This window comes from Leuresthes tenuis, unplaced genomic scaffold (genome assembly GCF_036924035.1).
Source record: "Leuresthes tenuis unplaced genomic scaffold, fLeuTen1.0.hap1 SCAF_3, whole genome shotgun sequence".
Taxonomy (NCBI): domain Eukaryota; kingdom Metazoa; phylum Chordata; class Actinopteri; order Atheriniformes; family Atherinopsidae; genus Leuresthes; species Leuresthes tenuis.
The window spans coordinates 20407633-20430964 of NW_027325357.1; the positions used below are offsets into that span (position 1 = coordinate 20407633).

Here is a 23332-nt window from a genome sequence, read left to right on the forward strand (position 1 = left end):
CGGGGGAAGAAGAGTGGGACGGGGAGAGTGGACAGAAGTGCAAGTGACGAAGAGGGAGACAGGACTCAACTGAGAGTAAGTTATAGAAAGACAGAGAGGGTGAGATCATGTTTTTGTTATTATTATCATGCACTTGTGTTGAGCCATCTATCTGCCTAGATTAGCCATGCCATGACATCATTGTTTTTGTTTCATTTCCCGTCTTCGCCTCATGTTGCCTAACTTCTTACTTTCTCAAACACACACACACACACACACATTTCAAAGTATTACATACATTAACACAAGTCAGAGAAACTCATAAGTTAACTCACAGCTACACTCACAGTGCAATATAGATGAGCACACACACTCATAGACACTGTTCAGGCAGCAGCAACCTGTGAATAACCTTGGTGATGACAGAGGGGAGACAGGGAGGGGCGCGCTAAGAGAGATCAGAAGGTCCCAGGTCCTCCCACAACCGAGGAAACAAACAGCGCCACCTTTCCCACATACACACATATCCATGCACTTGCGCATGCACACACACACGTGACACACCAGTGTTAATAAGTGGAGTGAAGTTTAGCTAAGAGAGAGTCTTAAGATAAGGCTTTGTGTGATAACACATGAGCTCATATCCAGGTGGTTGTCTTGGATCATGGCTCACTGAGCACCAGTGAAGTATACACTTAGAAAACACAGCTGCTCCGTCCTTCATGAGACAAAATGAACCTCAAAGATTAGGATTTATTTTCGTAGCACTGAAACAACTCATAATTTAGTCTAAATAAAAGTTAAAGAGGTGAGACCTGTTACTTTTTCATTCACCAGAATTGATATAATGATCCTCTTGACTTAAAACTCTTCAGCAAATTGTAACAAGCAATTCTTTGATTTTGGTACTTTTTATTTTATTGGTATCAAATAACTTATTTTCCATAGATAACTGAGTGTGGGTCCTTTTCCTGTCTCCTTTAGGCACTTGAACAATGAGCACGCCCTGGATGACCGCAGCACTGCTCAGTGTAGAGTCCAGATGCAGGTGGTTCAGCAGCTGGAAATACAGGTGGGTCGTGCACAAAATTAATTTTCATTTGCGCACAAACAAATTCGTGAAGACTGTTTCAGCCTGTCAGTGGCAGTAACTTGTCTGAGGTGGGGCAGAGTTTATGGAGAGCAGTGGAGCTTGTAATTTAAAAGGAGCAGTCAGCAGGGAAGCTGCCATTGCCGCTCCAATTATAAAGCGTCTCTGGTCACCAGCAAGAGAGAGTGAGGCTGAGAGGGGAGGAGAAAGAGAAAAGAAAAAGACGCAATTTAGAGAGGACCAGACTGCAAGAAGTCTCTTGTTCTCAAAGTGGTTCGCACACAAAATGGTCTTGAAACATTAGCAATATGATAAGAATAAGACATTAAATAGCAATCTAAATCTGTTCCAAATAAAAAGTTCCAAGCAAAGTGAAGAGATTGTCTCATTTCCCTGAACACTTTTACGTGTGTGTGTGAGTGCGTGTGTGTGTGAGTGTGTGTGTGTGTGAGTGTGAGTGTGAGTGTGAGTGTGTGTGTGTGTGTGTGAGTGTGGGTTGTCCAGCATTAGGGCTCGCTTTTGTGTTTGGCAGTGGTGGTAAACATCGTTTAGCTGAGTCCCTGAAGCCACCACCAGGGAACACAAAGTGACAGAGAGGCAGCTGGTGTCACATCACATCAGGAAAGCCGTCTCTCTCTCCTTGACTTGTCACTTCATCCCTCCGCAGTCCACAGGAAGCCCACCGCTTTGCCCTCGCACACACAACACCACACAGCACAGCACACACAGACAGATGCAGGACAGGCACTGTGTTTAAATTTCCCATATCTGCACACTGACACAAATTGCTGTAGTGTTGGAGTATGTTGATGGTGCTGTCTGTCTCAGCGTGGATTTGTTATTTCTGGGAGCCACACAAACACACGCATAGAATTCAACGATTCCAAAGGCTGTAGCGGCACCCTTTCAACAGCACTTAACAAAATCAAACGGGGACAAGTGTGTCTTCAGGCTAGCGGAAGTGTGGGAGAGAGCTGCGGGTGCCGAGGTGGCTTACTTTCGTGTTCATCTCTGTGCCTGAGGTGTAATTGTATTTGTAATGCTATGTCAATACCACATTAGATCATTCTAAGGTTTATGAAATGAGACGGCATTTATTTAATAGAAATCTACCCATGTGTGTCTTCTGCAGCTGGCAAAAGAGAGCGAACGACTTCAGGCCATGATGACCCACCTGCACATGCGCCCCTCAGAGCCAAAGCCTTTTAACCAACCTGTGAGTACACACTGACACCCCAAAGTCCAGATTACATGAAAATGTACACTGTACCAAACCTTTGCCCCTAACTCCTTTTCACCCACTAGCTCCTTTTAATTGAACAGTTTCTTTTCTTCTGTCCTTGTTTGGATTTCCCATCCATCTTTTTCTCTCTAGCTTGCTGTCAATGCCCCCTATTGACCAATGAGGGTTAATGTGTTATTTCTAAATCATAAAGGCCTGCTTCCTGTCTCCCTTTTACTTTTCCACTCTCCATTTTTTGTCTTTCTCTCCCATTTCCTCTACTTTTTCTCTGTCTTCAAATATCTATGACACATTACATTTTATTTCACAGAGAACATTGCTTTTAAAATATTCTCATACCTCAGACAAAGTCACAAATTGGAACTTTTCACACAATCAAATTGAAATTGATATTTCTAAGCAGTTCTCTCGCTTGTCCAAGATACAGAACAACCAAAAGAGTCTTTCACATTTTCTATTTTTCATTTTTTCAGACTGCTGACAAATAAAATAGACAGTGGATGTGGCTTGAGTGTGTCTCTGTGTATGTATGTTATTAGGAATCTAATGAATATTTCATTATTCAGATTGACGAGGAGTCTTATTAAAATATGAAGATGTTGAAATTAATTGTCAATTAGAGGTAGAGTGTCTTAATTTGAGGATATAAACGGGTGCAGCGGAGTGGCAATGTGTGTGCGTGTGTTTCCATGTGTACTTGCGTGTCTAGATGATGTGTTGATCGCAGTGGGATCAGCTGCCATTATCATCTAATGGGAAATCAGGAAGAGGCGTGTTCTGTCACCACTGGAGACGAGCCTCAGGGTCAGGAATTGGAGAAGGAGGGGCAGAGGAGGAGCATCAGGAATGGAAACAAAGCTTGGCCTCAATTAACAGTGTTCGACTGTTGCCGTGGTGATGGGACAGGGTTGCAGTTTTAATGAAGTACCTGTTAAACAGCCCCGCCCCCTCCAGTCAGCTTAAATGGTACAGAGAAGGGTCAGAGTAAAGAGGAGGAGATTCACACATTTTACATACATATAGACAACACATGTACACACACACACACACAAAGACAGACAGACACACACTTTGGTTTTAATTAGTCCTAAACTAGCAGTCCTACAGTTGCTCTCCCAGAGCAACTGGGAGCACTGGTTCTGTGTGTAAGTGTGTATTTGAGTGTGTGTGTGTGGTTGTGTGTGCTCGCAAGGCTCTGCCTAATTGGGCCGAATTGGTCCGTGAAGACTTCGCCACCGCAGAGTGCATGTGTGTGTTCCCCTCGTACAAACATGCTGTCGTGTGGTTTTGTTTTTGTAAGCTCAGGGTTAATTGCAGCCAGTGCCGTGTGTATAAATATACGTGTGTATTCAGACTGTGTGAGTGTGTGTGGTTTGGTGCAAATGACAGGGCCATATATTCACTACAGCCGCTGAAGGCCTCACTTTCTATCCGAGTTAACATTAGTGGTGCTTCGTGTGTAAAGCACCCTATACTACTTAGGTAAATAATTTCATGTTAATGGTTGGTACAATGTTCACTTTAGGAGAGCAGTAAGTATGCTGTTCAGTGTGCTTGCATCATTTCTCTGCAAGTGGCAAGGCAGGGGAACTTTTTTGACAATTCACTTCTGTGGTGAAACATTTTAAATATTTTATTTGTGTGTGTGTGTGTGTTTCTTTTTCTAGCTTAACCTGGCTTCCAGTGGCTCCCTTTTAAAGCGGGACAGCGATGCCTACCCAGAGGGTCTTCCCCACCCCCCCACTTCAGCTGCCACCCCAATCACCCCTCTGCGCCAGGGACCCTCCGTCATCAGCTCTTCCAGCCTGCACTCACACTCCCACTCTCACACGCACGCTGTCGGGCCCATACGCAGGCGCAACTCTGACAAGTACTGCACCCCTATCGCCTCAGGTAGAGTGGAACATACAGCACGTCTTCATGTTACTATGATTCACAAGTTACACTTCTCAGTTTATACTAGTGATGATAATTGTAATAACTCATTTAGATTTCTCTTACTTATTGAGTTATTTGCATAATAGTAATTGCCATCTATATGTTCTGCATTCCGGTGAAAGATTACCGATTTTTAAATGTACAGCTGAGAATGTCACACTGTCATCACTGTTGCAAAACTCTGTAAAGGCTTTGTTTGAATCATCGCCTTTTCTTCATCAGAGCTCGCACAGAACTGTGAGTTCTACAAGAACGCTGATGTCAGGCCTCCCTTTACCTACGCCTCTCTTATACGTCATGTAAGTCTCACCAGTGATCCTTCTCACTATTTCTCCATCTGTGTCCTCCGCTGACATATATCCCGCTCCTCTCATTCTCAGGCCATTCTGGAGTCCCCAGACAGACAGTTGACTCTCAATGAGATCTACAACTGGTTTACACGAAAGTTTGCCTATTTCAGGAGAAATACAGCCACATGGAAGGTAAAGAAACGTCAGATGCATAATCACTCTTCATCCTAAAAAGGTTCACTTTAACCTTGATTTAAATTGTTTATCTTCTCTGCATAGGTGAAGAACACGTGTTGAGTCTCAAGTTGAGATTTTGAATCAAAATATAATTCAGTGACTAATTGAGTATTAACTGATTCTTAAAAAATTCAGTCAGACCAAATATATATTATAGAAATGCTTAGACTATGAGAGAAATTAGCAGAGACATTTTTAGAAAGTGAACATAAAATATGGTATTCAACTCTGTCTACTTTAAAGCTGATTGCTATAAAGTAATTGTGGTCTCTGCGGTGTGATGAAGGCCCTTCCTCAGATCCCAGCTGAGACTTTTTGAGCCACTATGAAAGAAACAGCATTTGCAGGCAGGTTTAACTGTGTTGTTCGGAACATATGCCCAAATGACCTCACTTTTTTAGAAAACGGCCCAAATATAACACTTTTAGAATGATATGTGAACTATACACTTACAGACACTCATTTTAAACCTGACTTTGCCCTGATCCGACTGTTATTTGCTGTTTCTGTCCTTTATGTGAGACTCTCTTTTTATCATTCTCTCGCTTTTTCTCATGCTTCCCTTTACTCTCTGATATATATCTCACTCTCATACCCAAGCAATTCTCTCACCTCCATCACAGCACATGGAGTGTCAGGCCCACTAAAGCCACATCTAGCAGGCACACAGCCTCATTACAGAGAGGCACATGCAGAGCCAACATGCACTGTTCGTGATCACACACTGATCTGTCTCTTTCTCCCTGCTCATTCCTATCTCTGCACACACTCAGGCTGATCCCACCATTGCAGCTGCTGGCCCATTTTTACAGAAATCTCACACTAATGTGGGTTTTGGAAGGAGGGGAAGTGAGGGAATGAGGAAAGAGGTGAGAAAGGGGCGACAGCAGCCTCCTTCTAATGGCCAAGGAGGGTGGGATTCATATCAGTTCAATTCAATTTTATTTACATAGATTGCAAACAAATGTAATCTCAAAGCACTTCAAAGATACAATCCAATTCAAGCCAATTAGAATCCAATTCATTGTAATGTAATCATAATCAAATCAAATTAATTAAATTCAAAATTAGTCCAATTCATACATACAAATCTAATTTAAAAAAAGCAGCCGAGGTAAGAAAACCAACAGATTGCACCAAAACTTCTCTTTGATCCAATCCCCCATCCTGAGTGTGCACGAGGCGACGGTGGAAAGAAAAAACTCCCTTCTAACAGGAAGAAACATCTGGCAGAACTAGAACCAGGAAGGGCGGCCATCTGTCTCGACCAGCTGGGGGTTAAGAGTACAGGACAGAGGGGACAACAAACACCATGACAACAGGCCAGGGATACCTGCTGAGAAAGAGAAACACAAGTTAATGACAACGATAATGTCAGATGTACTTGGAGAAAAAAGAGAACAGAGTGAGGAAGTGTATGATGATGGGAGGCACCCGACAGTCTAGGCCTATAGCAGCATAACTATGGGATGTTTCAGGGTCACCTGAGCCACGCCTAACTATAAGCTTTGTCAAAAAGGAAAGTTTTAAGCCTAATCTTAACAGTACAGAGGGTGTCTACTTCCTGAACATATACTCTCAACCATTTCCAGAGGAGAGGGGCTTGATAACTGAAGGCTCCGCCTCCCACTCTACTTTGAGAAACTCAGGAACCACAAGTGAACCTGCAGTTTGAGAGCGAAGTGCTCTGTTTGGAAAATATTACACTATGAGATCTTTAACATATGATGGAGTTTGGTCAATAAAAGCTTTATGTGTAAGGAGAAGAATTTCCAATTCTATTCTATTCTATTCTGGGGATGATGATGGAGGCAGGGTTTGCTTCGAAGGTTAGAAGACAGGGTTTCCGGAATATCTTAACTTCCTCATCTAACTTTTATGAATTTTAACTATTAATGCCAGGAGTCTGCTGTCTATGCCATTCACCTAGAAGACCTTTAAAAATAGCTCGACATGGCCTTAAGTATTTATATTGCAGCTCAGTGACTCAAATAGGTCCACAGATATGTATGTCCTTTAATAAGTGGTTATATTTCATGAGGAGAGCAGCGATGTCAAGGCGTGGAAGTCATTGATCAGAGATACAGAGGGGAAAGTTATGAGGATGAGATGAGAGCGAGTAGAAGACAAGGATGATTGAGGAACTTGTATCTACTCTGCTGCAACTTAAAGGAAAACATTGTATTCAATTTGCTCCACTATAGCCCTTATGCGTAGTTATTTTCCAGTACAAATTATGTTTTTTATATTATGATTTTACCCACAAATATGTATATAGTCTATCCCAGAATTCGTCAGGAATGAGGGGGAAACAGACTCATCAATACTGATGAGTATTGAAACAATAACACTGCCACCCTAAAATAAATGCAATCATTTTTTTTGTGTTTTGTTGTTGTGCTTTTCTTTTAACTTTTCTAACACAGTTAGATTGTCCTAAATTCTACCTTCTAAATTCTACCACCACCACCACTTCCCTCACTTCAGCTGGAGGGAGTGGAGATGAGTGGCACATGTGCTGTGACCCACTGTAAATGACTGCTAATGTTTTAACTGGGAGAATTAGGCTTTCATCACGGAGACGAATGCAAATAGCACTGCAACAGCACCGGTGTCTGGAGCGCGTACGTGTGTTTGTGTGTATGTGTGTGTTTGCACTGTCAGGGTGGCGGGCGGAGATTGGGGTCAGACTCATTTACAAAACTTAGCATCACGGCTCGGGGGGTTGAGGGGATGTGGGGGGGGAGGGTTCCTCCGCTGATTATGGCTTGTGTAATTATGTGTGTGTGTGCGTGTGTTTGTGTGTGTATATCTGCGTGTGTAATTATGGCAAAGAGTGATGCATGCCTGGCCTGTCCCTCCCTCTCGGCTTAGAACAGCATGTCAGAGAGAATATGCAGGATTTAATTATAGACGAATTAAAATTGGTAATGAAATTGGGCATGAACAAACTACAAATAGCAGATGAAAAGGGAGGCCTGTCCCTGGGGGGTTGAGACGAAGATAGCGGTGTGCCTGCCTGCCTGCCTGCCTTCCTGGTTGTCTGAGTGCTTGTGAATGTGTGTGTTTTTGTGTGTGTGCTGATGATGACTGATTAGAAACATTCTGAGATAAAATAGCGTTTTCTCGAGAACTGCTGCTTTATATTAGTACTGTGCAGGGAGCTGCAGTAAAGTGTGAAGTGATGGATAAAAAAGTTAACTTACGGTAAAAAAAAAATATATATGCTGGTCTTATTACTTAAAAAGTTATAATGAAAAGCATTGTTTGCCGCAAAAACACACAATAAGTGCTCTACCTCCTTTTTTCCCAGAATGCTGTGCGCCACAACCTAAGTCTGCACAAGTGCTTTGTCCGTGTTGAGAACGTGAAGGGCGCCGTGTGGACTGTGGATGAAGTTGAATACCAAAAGAGGAGACCACCAAAGATGACCGGGTAAGTGCACACATATGCTCACGCACAAGTTTCATTTCTTGGTGCACAGTTGAGGCTGACGAGAGTGTAAGCTTATAGATACTGGCACTATGATTGCTTAAGTGGATCGGCTATTATTACCGAGGCAGGCTCACGAATTACGTAAAACAAAGGGGGGCTGCTGGCTTATGATGTGTTGTATGCATGTGTGTTTTTCCCTGTTTGTCGACACCATTAGTAAGCAGCTGTGTGAGATGCAAGACAGGAAAAAACCTTGTTAGCGTGTGTAAACAGATGTTCTTTCCAACCACCAGGGATAATTGCGCACACACACCTGCACACCAGATATCAGACACTTTCATATATGCGTTTTAGCATCTGTTTACAGTGTGCGAATGTTTCTGTCTGTAAAATATTTGCGAGATTTGTCATAGTGCTTTGATTGAGGTGACATCTTATCACATGTGTGCACAATGTGTGAGACTTACCCCCACTTCTTCTTCTCTCCCCATGTGTGTGTGTGTGTGCACATGTGCAGAAGTCCCACTCTGGTGAAAAACATGATTTCCGGCTTGGGCTTTGGATCCCTAAACGCCAGCTACCAGGTAAGGCTTGCCTGCTCCTTTTCCCAGTCCTTTTAGCTCCTTCCTCTCTCTCATACACACACACATCACTACCAGTCACAATCAAGGCCACTAATATCAATTCCCTCTCATAATTAGCCGATTCCCTGACGACGTTCACACCACCTTCTTCCTCCTCCCTCCCATCAACGCATACGCTCACCTCCCACCTCACTTTCTCACACATGTGCCACCACTACCACCACATGCGCACAGAGGCACACACACTAGCCCCGGACACACCAAGTGCACTTTTGCGTCTGAGATGATTTATAGCGTCAAGTAGTTGTCAATTAAGGTTACTGCATAAAATTATCGCCTGTCCCAGAAAATCCACCTCTGAGCCAGTGAGAATTCCTTTTGTCTTTTATTTTTTCCTGTGTAAGAGGGGAGGTGGGGTGAGTCTGTCGGCTGACGTTCAACCTGTCCTATCCAACACTGGATAGAAGTGTTTAGAATAGCGGCAGAAGCTGCTCTTGTTGGCTCTGTTGTTATCTCTTCTGCAGACACAGATGTTGCACTTATGTTTCCGTGTCCAAGTTGGGGTTATGGCTCATTCAACATTCCTATTGTGAACACACACACTTTTGACAGGAACTTAGATAAGGAAGAACAGTCCTTGAGGTGGAAAGTACTGTACTCTAAGTGCCCCCTAGTGGTTTGTCATGATGTTCACTTGCACTTCAGGGATACAAATGTCCTCCATATGAATGCCATGTGAGAGCCATTTTAGAAAAGAGAAAAGCAAAAATAACCGTTCCACTCTTGTACACACAGGCGGCTCTGGCAGAAAGCAGTCTGTCCCTGCTGAACAGCTCCCCCCTGGTGAGCCCTCCGTCTGCAGCCAGCCTCAACATGCTACATGTGGGCCATGATGATGTCAGCTCCACCGTGGAACAGGTCAACAGCAATGGCAGCTGCAGCCCCACTCTCAGCCCTCAACAGTACAGGTGTGTGTGGACACTGAGCAAGGAGACAATACTGCTTCAACATAGCGCTTGTGTACAGGGCGCACTTACATTCACTTTTCTTACCGACAGAGACCAGCATGTCAAACTGCTCAGTAATTTCAAGAATTTCGTTACATATTTAATCAAATAGTTCCATCTCCATAACAAAACTTGCCAGGAACTTTCTGAATGTCTTTGACTTTGATTTTTTTAGGTTAAATTTTAGACAATACTTAACATTCATCAGACAACTCAAAATTGAAAAAAAATTATTGTTTTCCTCTTGTTGTGGACGTTTTGCATCTAAAACATTGGAATTCCTACATCTTTTTGTTTTGGTTACCACAACATTAAAAAATTAGCAGTACTATCTAAATTGAAGGATAATGAAGGATGATACTTGATAATACTAGTGGAAAATATTCAAATATGTACAATATGTTGATACTGATATGAATGATCATATATATATATTTATATTTATATACTGTACATACATACTCTCATGGAAACCTCATGCATTACCTCATTGGCAGCTCTCTGCTCTCTTCCCCAGCCACCCGGTGCATGTGAAGGAGGAGCCCACTGAGCTGGAAGAAGACAGTCGACCAGTATCCCTCCTGGCTGGTGTCACACACAGCCTGCCATTGCCGAGTGACGAGCGCGACCTGGAGGAGGATCTTCCCACCGAGGAGCTGGAGTAGGAAAGATCCACAGCAGACCAGAGGGACGGGACTTACACAGATCAATCCCCGAGCCCTCTTGCCTGTGTGAAGAGGAAAAGATAGCAACAGTACACTCAAGAGAAAAGAGAGAAGAGAGAAAAAAAGAGAATGTTTTTTTTTTTGTTTGTTTCTAAGAAAATTCAAGCAACCAAGGATGACATTGAGAAACTCAAAACAGGGTTAGATGAATTTTGTTACTTTCAGACGCAAAAACAAGACTGTGGAGCACTGCTTTACCTCCATGTGTTGCTTTCACAACACTTGGCTCAGAGGTGTAACACCACTTAATGCATACACATTCACTAAAATACGTGCACACACACACTCGAACACTTGTCAATCCATGACTCATTGTCCTCCCTGGAAAAATCGCCCTCTATGTAGAGACCCCAGGAGGCGTGGACACACACTTTCCAACTTGCATACTCCTCTCTGTGGTCTCTGGCTGCCTGGCTAGCCATTCTGTCTCAGTGGAGAAGACACACTGATGTGTGTGATGTGACACGCATACACAGGGTCATGTGTATATAGATCTGGAGCAGTCACCAATGGCAGGATACTTCTTCTTCTTCCCCTCTCGAGTCAGTCACTTGATTTTATATTTTCTTGATTTTGAGTCAAATTAAATTGATGGGCGTAGAGATGAGGAGGAAGGAAGAGTGTTTCGAAAAATTTCCACCAAGACTTGTGCATCTGTGTGTGAGCATGAAATGAGGCTGACCCGATAGAGGCGGTGTGGCCCTGGTCCCTGCCCAAAACCTCTGCCAGCAGCAAGACACTTAGCGAGGGACATCTTTTGAACTCTTTGCTTCTAAGTAGTAAAAAAGAAGACATTTTCCTGCCGTACCTACATCCCACCTCATTCCACCCCCACACCACCCCCCAGGAAGACTGCAGGAACAGGACCATTTGGTGCTGTCCTTCATCTCTGCTTCATCTGCAGTTGGAGTGATGAGCATGAAACACTTAAGAGAAAAAGAAGAAAACGAGGGGAAGCAGTGATAAACACGGGAGGAAGCGTCTACGGATACATTGTGACTAAAAAAGAAAACTGTTGATGATTATGGAATATAACAAGAAAAAAATGTGTGGTAGCTTTTGTCATTTTCTTTTTTTTTTTTTTTACGTTATTGTTGTTTATTTTCGAGGATGGATATTTCCAAGGTGGAGACGTGTTTTGACATACCTTTTCTACGGATGCTGTTTTTGTTTTTGTATTGTAAGTTGTTTGATTTACTGTGGTTGTTCACACCATTCCAAATAAGTATTGGCAAAAAAGAAAAATAACAACAAAATGCGCAGTGTTGTCCCAACTTTAGCTGTCCCTGTCCCAAAGTGTAGCAGGCAAGAAAATTAGAAATAGCACTTAAAGTTGCCATTATCCAGACAGATTATTTAACACCTGAAACTTTTTCTTTTAATTCTCTCTCACTCTCACTGTTTTTTTGTTTTTTTTGGTTTTTCGGTTGTGTATTTAGTTGAGAAATATCTGTAATGCTTTAAAAAAATATATAAATATATATTATTACTGCAGTCAGAGAATACCTCAACCCACAAAGGTTCTGCCCAGAACTGTGTCCAAATTGATAAAGAAGTAAAGGGGGAATTCTTTCTGTGGGACACCAAATGTGGCAACTCTGCTCAGCTTAGACTCAAAGCTCTATCGTTGTAATGGTTACTGTGTAGACGCTATCTGCAATTCACTGTGTGAGTTTGTGTTTAAGAAATTTCACGTGAGATTTGTTTCTTTGTTTTCCGTGAGCATCAAAGCATTACTTTTCTCTACAGTGCCATACCAAATTTAACATTAATTTTAATCTATTATCTGCTTGTTCCCATTTTATTTTTGTTACAGGTAACCAAAGAAATATGTAGAAAACCAAAAACCCTGTACTTTATTTTGCCCTTCGTGTTCATTTATCTTTTTTTAATATCTAACAGAACTGGCCAAAAGACAACAAACCAGGAGTTTGAATTCTTATTATTGTACTGACATAGCTATTGTGTTGAAATTACATGACTTACAGTGCTGACCAATCCAAAGCCAAAGTGTGTAAAGCAGACTAGAATTTGGAGAGAGTTACAAAGGACTCAAATTAGGTCAAAGGCCAAAAACTAGTAGTAAGTAACCTCGCACAGTTCCTCTCAAAAACAAAAGATGGTAGTAAAAAATAGCACTTAAAGATGAAACCCTGTCTGTCTCATACTCAGGCTCAACTGTGTTGCAAACACAACCCCAGGACGGGCCCTACAGTTTTCCAACACCAACATTAATCAGTCTACTGTTTCGAGATGCCAATAAAAAGAGAGGCTGAACAGCAAGCATTACTAGGTACTTTTTTATTGCTGTTTTTTGTTATGAACATTCGGCGTTTGTAAAACTAGAAAAGCCCTCTCAATCTGTATGTGCTGTTCTTAAGTAGCCGAAGTATACAGTAATAGGCTTAGACAAGTCACTTCTTAAAACAGGGAGAAGTTATTCCAAATATCTATTTAAATATCAACAAAGAGGGAACAACGAAAAAAGTGATGAAAATATACCACTGTAAGAGGAATACAACCAAGGGACATCATGTAACTTGATGTGGGATCCATGTTTTTGTGAAACTATCTCTTGCACTTCAGACGTTTTTTTTTTTCTTATTTAATGAAAGAACCTTTCCGATGACTTTGTGTTCAAGCAGGACTGCTTCCTGTCACATTAGAGACTGATTGTCTTACAGAGTACAAAGTACAAAAAGTGACAGACATCTTGAAACGAGATAAAAACCAAAAATAACACTACCTCCTTTTCAAAGCTGTTCAACACATAGCCAGTGGGAGACTCTCTCAGATATTTTTGCTCCACTCTTACTTAATTATGATAATGAATGCCAAACCTGTTGTCACACTTACTGTATAAAAAACGGAAGAAAAAAAAAACATATTTGGTTATCTGGACTCCCTCACACATCTGCTTAAGCCCAAAAACATAGAGACATGTTTCCATATAATTAAGAATGACTACCTCTCCTTAAACCACATCTAAAGCACTCAGTGCGTCTCAAAAAGTGTTGTGAAGAGCTCTCTATTTATGACCAGTTTTCTGTCAATTATGTAAAACTGACCACCACATTAGCACTGAACTCTGTGAACAGCCTTTCAACTATGTGCTCTCACTGTACGTGCACATATTCATGATCAGGCTTTGCTCTCAGAGGCTGGTCATCAATGGCTATGTGTTGTTGCAGGGAGCTGGTTGTCAGAGGTAGTGATGGGTAGAATATTTTAGTACCACAACATACTGACACACAGGGGTATAACAGAAGCAGGGCTATTGGTTAGCGATAACAGAGGCTCTGACCATCTTGCTATCCAAAGACACAACACAGCAGCGCGCCCATCTCCAAGACACTCACAAGAATGTCGAGAGGTCTAACACACTATGAAACTCATCACTACTACTTGTAGGATCCAAACCAAGAGGAACTGCTGCATCCAGTACATTGATGATATCTTACTTGTGCTTTAAGGTACACCTGTAAACAAAACTGTTTTATAAAGATGTAGATTGTTCACAGGTCACCATGTAACACTTCTGTTCTTTCTCCAGCTTGGCATAACATGATGTATTCTTGTATATTAATGCTTGGCTTATCTCTCCAGGGCTTTCTTTCCCATTTTGTCCTTTGATTTTCTCTTCTCTTTTGGGGTTTCTTGTTTTTTTTTTTCTGCACCTGTAAAGCTATTGTAAAGCTTTCAGCTCTGATTCCTATACTGTACTGCTAATGCTGAATATATGTATTTATCATATTAAGTGCTGCAGGTATCTTGGTTTAATAGGTTTTTTTTTTTTCTTTCGTTTTGTTTTGTTCATTTGTTTCCATTTTTCAGTTCTTCATGAAACGTCTGGGACGCTGATTTTTTAAGTGTATTATCAAAAAAATGAAAAGAATTGAAGTTAGATCAGTGGTTTAGGTAACACCTGTTTGTATATTTATCTTAGCTAGGTCTATTTTGATACTTTTTTGTCTCTGTACTGCATTTATGCATTTTTAAGGAAAGAAAAAAAACAACAAATGGAAAACAAACTTAAAAGTCTCTTCACTACGTATTGATACCTCAGAAGGACTTTTTCCTCAAAGACAGGACCAAAACCTCTGTTAAGAAAAAGAGAAAGAGGAAAAAAAATGTAAGAATATGTAGCCCCTCTCTTGCTTTAAAAGAAATGCAGAGCTCAAGAAAAGTATTGCTGTTGGTCCTTTCAGGTGCCAATATGTGTCCCTGCTCCTTGTGACCCCTCTCTGTGAACCCTGACCCCTGTCATTCATGTGCTGAACTCCGACTCACAGAGCTGTCAATCATCTGCAGGTGCCATGGGGCTGCTGCTGGGTCAAACACCTGGCAGGTGGTGACCAGCCACAAACCTCATCTCCCAGTCCCACAGAGGCAGATCAAAGACTGACACTTGCATTTTTGATACTCCTCCTCTTACATAGTCTCAATACCAAAATGTGGAATGGCTCTCAGAGATGCAGCTCATCTTCTGACTACCAAAGGCATTGCAAGCCAATATTGCTTAGTCCAAACTCCTTAACTGTAACCAAACCAATGCCACAACGTTAGCCAACCAAAAACCAAGCTACTTCCAAAACTCTGCATCAACTACACTTATTACCTTTACCGACAGCCGTTACCCCTCTTACATCCACATAACAGTGTTGTTGGAGCAGCCTACATCCCATTGGCTTGTGACTGACTCAAAGGATGCAGGGAGATCAAATCTTGATGTGTGATTGGTCAGTTCTGAGGTGTCATGTGAGGGGGAAGGGACGCTCAAAGTGGAGCATTGCCTGACGGTATTATGAAACAGACAGCCAGAATTTGATGGAACTACCACTTCAGCTCTCCTCTGGTTGAACCTTAGGAATGTGTGTACATTTTCAGCAGTGACTCTCTTTATTGATTCTTAGTTCAGTTTACCTGTTTACCTCTCTTTATCCTTTGGTTTTTGTTATGTTTCTTGTTATTTGAAAGTGTGACCCGAGGAAGAGGCGGGAACAGGGACTGGGTGGTGGCTTTAGACAGTGGAGCCCAGCCCTCTGACCCTCCACCCCGGGGTAGCCATGTAATGCCAGTCACTGCCCTTTCCTTCATGCTGTATAAAAACACACACATTTATCTGTGTATTTGTAACCTGAATCTTCTTGTGTCTGTCCATGCAGACAATAAAAAAACTGTACAGTAGGTCTAGTTGCATGTAATCTGTACTAATTATTGACAATGGCATTATAAAATGCAATAAAATACTTATTACACTGTACTATGCTGCGTCATTGTTTCTTCTCTAGTTTCACTAAGCCTTACAGAAACATTTGCGAAGTGCAAATAAGTATGCTGGAAACAACTGAAAACTCCAAAACTGATGATTTCTTTAACAGAAATAAGCTTCTTAAATTACCTTGAAATCTAAAGATGTTGATGAGCATTCACGTTTTTCTCCATCAAAGGGAACCTATAGTTTAAAGAAAATAAAAGGTGCTGTTGTTTATAATGTCCAAGTATTCACGAGCCTATCATTTGTGAAAATCTACCTGATAGTTTGGGATCAGCAGCTTCAGGTCAGATTTTAAACTAATACGAAAAAAAAGTGTTTGATTCAAAAAACAAAATATGTTAGATAATCTTCAAATGAACAAATATCAGTTTCGAGGTTTGTTGATCTCACATGACGTGTGACTGCTTTGACATGAGTGGAAACTTCAGCAATAGTTGCACAGCATCAGTTCTTTTCATCAGTTCATCGGCTCAAAAAAAAAGGGTGCAGGGGTGGTGGGGTTCAGCATGTGATGTGATACAGACAGTGGCCACCAGGAGGAGTAAACAAACCAGACAACACAAGCACCATCTCACAAACATAAACCCAGCAACAAACATCTCTGGACTCCACTGGCATGGTGTGACCAACAGAGTGGGCCAGAGAGTGCAGAACAAACACCAAGTGACTTGTTTGCAGCACATGTGATAAGGTGAATGCCATGGATGCAGGTGGACGAAAGCTCTTTTGGGTTTATAGAACAGATCGTGACCTGTGTGCGTTTAAGAAAAGTTTTCTGTGACTTTTCAGTAAGTTGACTCACATTCTCTGTTTTACCGCTTTACCTGCGTCTGTCTACCTTGCAGGTGTGCCACATGCCCTACAGCTCATCTTTATACCTCAGCCCTGCATCATGGGTGTGTTGCCACAGGGAGGAAAAATTGAAAGCGTTTGAATGTTTTTTGGAAAGTTGAAACTTTGTTTAACCGTGTGCTTTTAGGGAACTTTTCTGTTGGTCCACTGGGAGGAAACTCACTCTTGACGCTTAAATCCTTGTGACATTTGGTTTTGGGAGAGCCCCCTGTTCTAAGCCGACTATAGACTCATAAGCACACACATAGACACACAAAAACTCACTCACAGGCAAACACACATCATGAATACTAAGCAGAAACTTTGTTCAATATACTTGTTCTGGGTGAGCCAAGGTGCAGAGCAACAGACAAAGGGGTTATTCTTGGAGTAGCACAGTAGAGTTTGGCACAAACCTGGGACTGAATTTACACTGAACATACTTTTTAATCCTCATCTGGACAGAATAAGTTCTAGGTGTGTGCATATGAGTGTTGATTGTACAATTGTTCGTGTAAGGGTAGATTAACAGTTATGCATCTGCTTGTTTGTGCATGTGCAAGATGTTAAATCAACATGCATGTTTGTTTGATTGGGTGTGTGTGTGGGTGTGAGGGGCTGCGAGTCCCAAAAGCATGTAGAGCACTGAGGTCCAAGCAGACCATATGAGTCACAAAATAAATTCACAGAGAGCCATGCTCACATCTCTGTTTCTCCCCTGTTCACTCGCTCCATCATCCCTCTCTTTTCTGTGGCTAAAACAGTGGGCATAGCTCCAAACAGTATGCTGACTCACTCAAAACAATACAACATATTGTGCATCTGCTGCCACATGCATCCACATGGATCTGCTTATTCATGTTTTTCTGCATTAAAATAAAAGACAGCAATATTCTACTTTTTCCAAGTTTTGATATGTTTTTACTCTCCGGTTGGCTTCAAACACACACAGTCCACAGAGCATTTGACATTTTCATGCTAATGTTACCAATGATATTACCATTGTAATTAAAAAAGAAAGAATTGATACATTTTCAAATGACTTTTGACTCAAATTACAGTATGAACAGCAGTTATGATATCTTAAAATGCTGTGCATTCATTATAAGATCAGTTTTTAATATATTCAGATTAATTAATCAAGTACAAATATAAGCCCTCTTATTGGTAGATGCACTGAGGCCCTATTAGAGCCTTATTCTGACATCAGTTCAGTGGACTGAAAAGATTTAGAATTGATGCAATTAAATGATAAAACCTTACAATTTGTTCAGACTGGCTTTACATCTGCATTGCCTGATTCTCTAGACTGAAACTGTATCTGAAAAAGTAATGATATTTTTTCTTAAAAAAGAAAAATTTTTATATTCCGAATGTTTGTTTGCTTTGCATGAAATCGTCTCCATTCAAACTTCTAAATGGATATAGACACATATATGTATTTTAACTAGGAACTGTCTGTTTGGGCATTACACTTGCATTATTCAAGAAAAGTCATCAAATTTCAGGCTTTAAAGCAAGGTTTGTAGAGAGGTTTGTGAACCCTGAAACAGTGTGCTTCTGACTCATTTGATATATGTTTGGGGTCTCTTAGGCCTCTTTCCAGCCTCCTCGCTGCAGGTTCAAAATTCAAGTGACACTGTCGCCTGCAGCATATATCTAAAAACATGCCCCCATGCATTTTTTCAGCTTTAAAAGAAGGACTGAGATTATTGGGACTCTAAACAAACCACCTGGATGATTTTTTTTTTTCATTTTCTTTTTTATATCTAATTGGCGGACAAACATCGGTTGAATGCAAACCAGAGCATAGCAGCCAGATGTTGGAGCTAAGAAACTAAAAAGCAACTGTTTGGCATTTTTGCTTGAAGAAATACTCACATTAATAATTATTAAAATCATATACTTGATTAGAATTGATTGTTTTTTGGTTTCACAACTCTTACAGCATCACTGCTTCGTGTATAAATATCGACAATTTCTGTAAATTGTCTGTATGTATATGAGTAAATGTCTGAATGTCTTTATTAATAACCCTGAGATTCCCCAGCTGAACGAGGGAGAGTGTGCTCATCAATTCTGTTGTCACAAGAGGGCCAGAATTCAGCATCCATCGAACCGTCCTTTTATTTTCTATACCTACTTTGTCCTACAGGGCTTTGGCCTTTTCCAGCTGACATAGTTTGTGGGTAAGGCCTACATCCAAGACAGGTAATCAGTCTGTCACTGAGCACCACAAAGACAGACAGCTACGCACACTAACTACCAAAATGGAAACGCCAATCAGCGTAACATTCGTGTCTTTGGACTGTGGGGGAAACGGGTGCACCTGGAGGTAAACCAGACACCGCATGGGGAGAACATTTAATCTCCACACAGACAGCAAGAGGACTTTACATGTCAGTGGAGTGCACAGCTATGAATTTACTACACCATGACACAGTATCAAAAATGCCCAGATTGTGCACTATGCATCTGAGTGTCATCCTGATTTTTAAATAACTAACCACCAGCTGTTTCTCACAAGTAAGCATGTTTTTCCTCCCTGGGAAGCCTCCCCTGAGAGACCATGAGTCTGATGAGAAAGTGGATGAAGCTCTGTAACTCCATGTGTGGCAGAGAGAGCTAGAAAGAGAGACAGAGGGCCCCAGCCACAGAACAAAAGCATCTTTGTGAATGATTGGAACCACATTTCACCCTCCCGTCTCTCTCTCTTTCACACAGAAACTGTTTCCCGTGCTCTCTTTCTCCACCAGTAATCATTCAGAAGCACTGAAAGAATCAAAAGTTTAGATCAACACTCAGAGATGGACACTCATTCTCTGTAAAGCTCCAGTTTCACCCCTGTGGGAGCACACACAAACATCTCTATGTGTGTACATGTGTGCGTGTGTGTGTGTGTGTTTCTGTACTCTCGCTCTCGCTCAGTCTCAACATTTCCTGCATGTGTCCTCCCACAGCATGAGATCTCATTTAGTCTGGTCAGAAGTCCCTTTCAGAAGTGGAGCAGGGCTAAGTGCAGTCCAAGAACCTGTTCTTTCTCTGCTGACTATCAAGCATCTATAGCTTTGGAGGCCTTAACCAAACAAGAACCAGGTCTAGCAAAAAGATTACCTTCTGACTGTTTGCCCTTAGTCCAGCTTCTAACTTACTTTATTCACCTCTTCTCATTTAATTTGTTACTCAGTCATATAACCAATAAATTCCACTAATCTGCCATAGGTTATGCACTGTATATTGACACTAGATTTGCAGTCATAATATATGCTACATATTGCCTAATTTTTTATGTTCATTTTAAACACTGGGCTGCACGGTGGTGTGGTAGTTAGCACCGTTGCCTCAAAGCAAGAGGATTCCAGCTGGGGCCTTTCTGTTTGGAGTTTGCATATTCTCCCCATGTGTGTGGGGGTTCACTCGGAGTACTCCGACTTGCTCCCACTGTCCAATGCATGTCAGGTTAATTGGTGACTCTAAATTGTCCCTAGGAGTGAGTGTGAGCATGCATGGTTGTGTGTCTCGTCTGTCTCCGTGTGGCCCTGGGATGAACTGGCGACCTGTCCAGGGTGTACACTGCTTCTCGACCAATGATAGCTGGGATAGCCCTTCTGCGACCCTAATTTGGATTAAGCGTTGTATAGCAGATGCATTGATTTTAAACACTTGGAAAAAAGCTTTATTATTCTCCAACAAAACAATGCAAGACCAACAATAAGATTGAAAATTGATAGCGTTTAAAACCTGCAGACTAGGGCAATACTGGTGTTTTATGACATTTGCAGCATACCTCCTCAAACACTTTGTTTGTTGAAGTTTTATGGGCTTTTTTTGTTTTGTTGTTTTTTTCTTCAAAATAAAACTAGAGAGTTTGACCATTTTTCCCCCCTCTTTGGCTCCCCCTACGGTTGTGGGATGTAACATCACTATCATAAATACAAATCTCCTCTGAAACCAGCCCATGAAAATGTCCAGAAAATGTCCATAAAGCAGTTGAGTGCAGGGCAGGTAACCAAAGTTGTGAGCTATGGTATTTCAGCCACTGGGCACTCCTGTGCAGTTTCAGGCCCAGGAATGAGCATAACTAAGGTCAGTGCACTTCAAAAACAAGTTAGAAGCTCATGGTTTCAAGGTACACCAAATCTGGTGCTGCTTTAAAGCCAGAAATGTGAGGACTTTTCTTGAGTAATGTAAATTTGGAGAATTTAAATCATTTTGAATGTTGATAGTTTTCTACTGGTATGACGACTTTTTGTCTCTGCAGACAACAATTACAAGAACAATCTTAAGTGCAGTTCCTGGGTAAATTTGCAAAAAGTCCTCCGGCTGACATGGTCATATAAGTCGTTCATTATCATCACTAAATATGGCTCATAACAGCATCCTGTGGTACTGATCAAGCAACAGAAGAGACATAAGTCTCATATTAACATTTCCACATCAGAGTAGACATCATTCTCAAGTCTTTAATTTAAGAAGCTTTCAATGCTGTGTCTTTTTATGGCATAAGAACAAGACCAACACTTCATAACAATACTTTATCAAACTATTTTTGCATAAATTAAAATTTTTTTGAGGGTATGTCTGTATATGCATAGAAAATCTTATAATAGGAAGCTGATTGGACAGCACTGGTGGCAGTGAGGAATGTAGAAAGGCGCTGTCGTATTCATGTGAACCGTGTGCTGTAGATCGTTAACAGGAGTCAGGATGACCCGAAGTGGACCTGTTCACCTCAGCATAAAATGGTCATTGAAACATGATAAAAGGGTGTGCATCACCTGCCACATACTATGTGAAAAACATCTAAAATACTATTACACAAACATAATAATATGGTTTGATTATACCAACATGGAGTGCCTGTAAAGCACTTGCATATTAAATGGCGTCTTGTTACACCTTAAATGTACGCTATCGTTTTAAGATGAGATGATAATATTAAATAAAAGATGATAATTCACCCATTTCCATGCTGTGAACCTGTGAATGGTTTGGAATGAGCTCTGAATTTTTTTAATTTGGGAGTGTTCTTGTCCCACCCTTTGAAAGATCCCCTGCATTGGATGACAAACTGATAAGTTATGCATGTGAAACAGCAGGGAGGGGAACTGCTCAATATGTGGTGATTTGAATCATCACCAGGAGACTCTGACATTTTGCTGTAGTTAGAATTTTTCAAAGCCTTCCATCACCTGAATTTATGCTGGCACACCTTTACCAAATAATGCCCCAATTTGCACCAAGTGTTATGTGAAATTAGAATACATACTCTATATGTATTCTGAATATATAAAATCTAAGCTGCTGAGCTTTGACTACAATCTGTTCTTTGTCATGGGTTTATTTCACACACAAAAAAAAAAGAATAAATAAAAAACACAAATCAATAACAGAGCATATAGAGAACAACTGTTTTTCACAAAGAATTTAACTTGTACACTCAAATGGACTTTGAACCTCTTCCGGGCACTAATGCTACAAATATTTCAGTGTCAACACCAGACTTTTTTTTTTTTCTAATGACTCATTGTACAAAAATACTCAACCTGTGACCCAAGAGACAGAATCAGTTGCCCCTTTTCCCTCACTTGTGTTATTTTATGTTAGAATTGTAACCATAGTGAAAACTAGTCAGTATACACAACATTATTCTGCTACAGCGGTCTGTCCAGCTTATAAGCAGACAAAGGGATGACTGCATTCGTCATCTATATATCATTTCATGCAAGTCGTGGAAGACAACTTTGAAACTTTTAACATAAGATTGTGGAACGGTGTATGAAATTGTTAATGATAGTATTTTGAGACATTTTCTAGAGCGTTTTGTAATGGCTTATCCCATCGAAAGTTAAAGACATTTATGTCTCTGAGCCGTCTTCAGTGATTTGAGCAAAAAAAGGAAAATACGCCCAGCTCCACTATACTTAGCTTCTTTTTAATTGTATTTCAAGTGAACACATTGTTCCCAAAACAGATTATTCACCATAGTTTCAACACATACTTGATGTATTCATCCACTTACTCATGAAAATCATCCATGAGTGTTTGAAAGACTTTTTCAAACAACAAAACCTTCTGAAATCTGTTAAGTAAATGTTGATATCTGCCCTTTGTATGGTGGTTATGACTGAGTAGTTTCTGAGTACTGTTCTTGGTGTAAGAAGGACTCGTCAGTGTGGCAGGTTTTAAAAGTTGTGACCTACTGATGTAACAAGGAGAGGATGTGCGCTGAAGGATTTACTCAAAATGCTCTTTAGTACACAGCTATCGATGGATCACAGACAAGTATAAACCTAACTTGGTCCTTAAATGCCTTGTGTGCACCACGTGAATGAAGAAAATTCCCACAGTGAGTCACAACAGCAAGGAAATTAAATACAGTGACCCACAATAGAACAACGAATTTGGTCAATTTTTGAAGTAATTAGACTCAATTATATTAGAATTATAGCAATCATGAATGCTCACATTTTCCCCTGGACACATGGGATTGTTTTTATATCAGGAAAGTCTCCAATAATTTCTATAAAGGACAAAAACGGCACTAGAATAGCTGAAATACAAACGATGAACTCATTGCAGACACACTGTGTTCAACAGGGCACATGTTAGGAATTACTGCTGTTGTTTGTCTATTATTGATGACAAAAGACATGGTTTCTGGACTCATAATTCCTGATTAAATCTTAAGTGTG

The 23332-nt window shown here is 41.0% G+C and overlaps 2 protein-coding genes across 4 annotated transcripts in view; one reads left to right on the top strand and one right to left on the bottom strand.

The window, feature by feature from the left end:
• foxp4 (forkhead box P4) overlaps positions 1 to 15791 on the top strand; it is an 87704-nt gene extending 71913 nt beyond the window's left edge. For all 3 annotated transcript variants that reach the window (XM_072382455.1, XM_072382457.1, XM_072382456.1), the window contains exons 10-18: positions 964 to 1051; positions 2202 to 2285; positions 3980 to 4205; positions 4473 to 4549; positions 4631 to 4732; positions 8091 to 8212; positions 8730 to 8796; positions 9592 to 9764; positions 10321 to 15791. In XM_072382455.1, coding sequence (XP_072238556.1) covers positions 964 to 1051; positions 2202 to 2285; positions 3980 to 4205; positions 4473 to 4549; positions 4631 to 4732; positions 8091 to 8212; positions 8730 to 8796; positions 9592 to 9764; positions 10321 to 10468 — 1087 coding nt within the window. In that variant the 3' untranslated portion in view covers positions 10469 to 15791. The remainder of the gene's footprint in view (positions 1 to 963; positions 1052 to 2201; positions 2286 to 3979; positions 4206 to 4472; positions 4550 to 4630; positions 4733 to 8090; positions 8213 to 8729; positions 8797 to 9591; positions 9765 to 10320) is intronic.
• The window catches only part of tfeb (transcription factor EB), a 277326-nt gene that overhangs the window by 158136 nt on the left and 95858 nt on the right, over positions 1 to 23332 (bottom strand). The gene's annotated exons all lie outside the window — the stretch shown is intronic.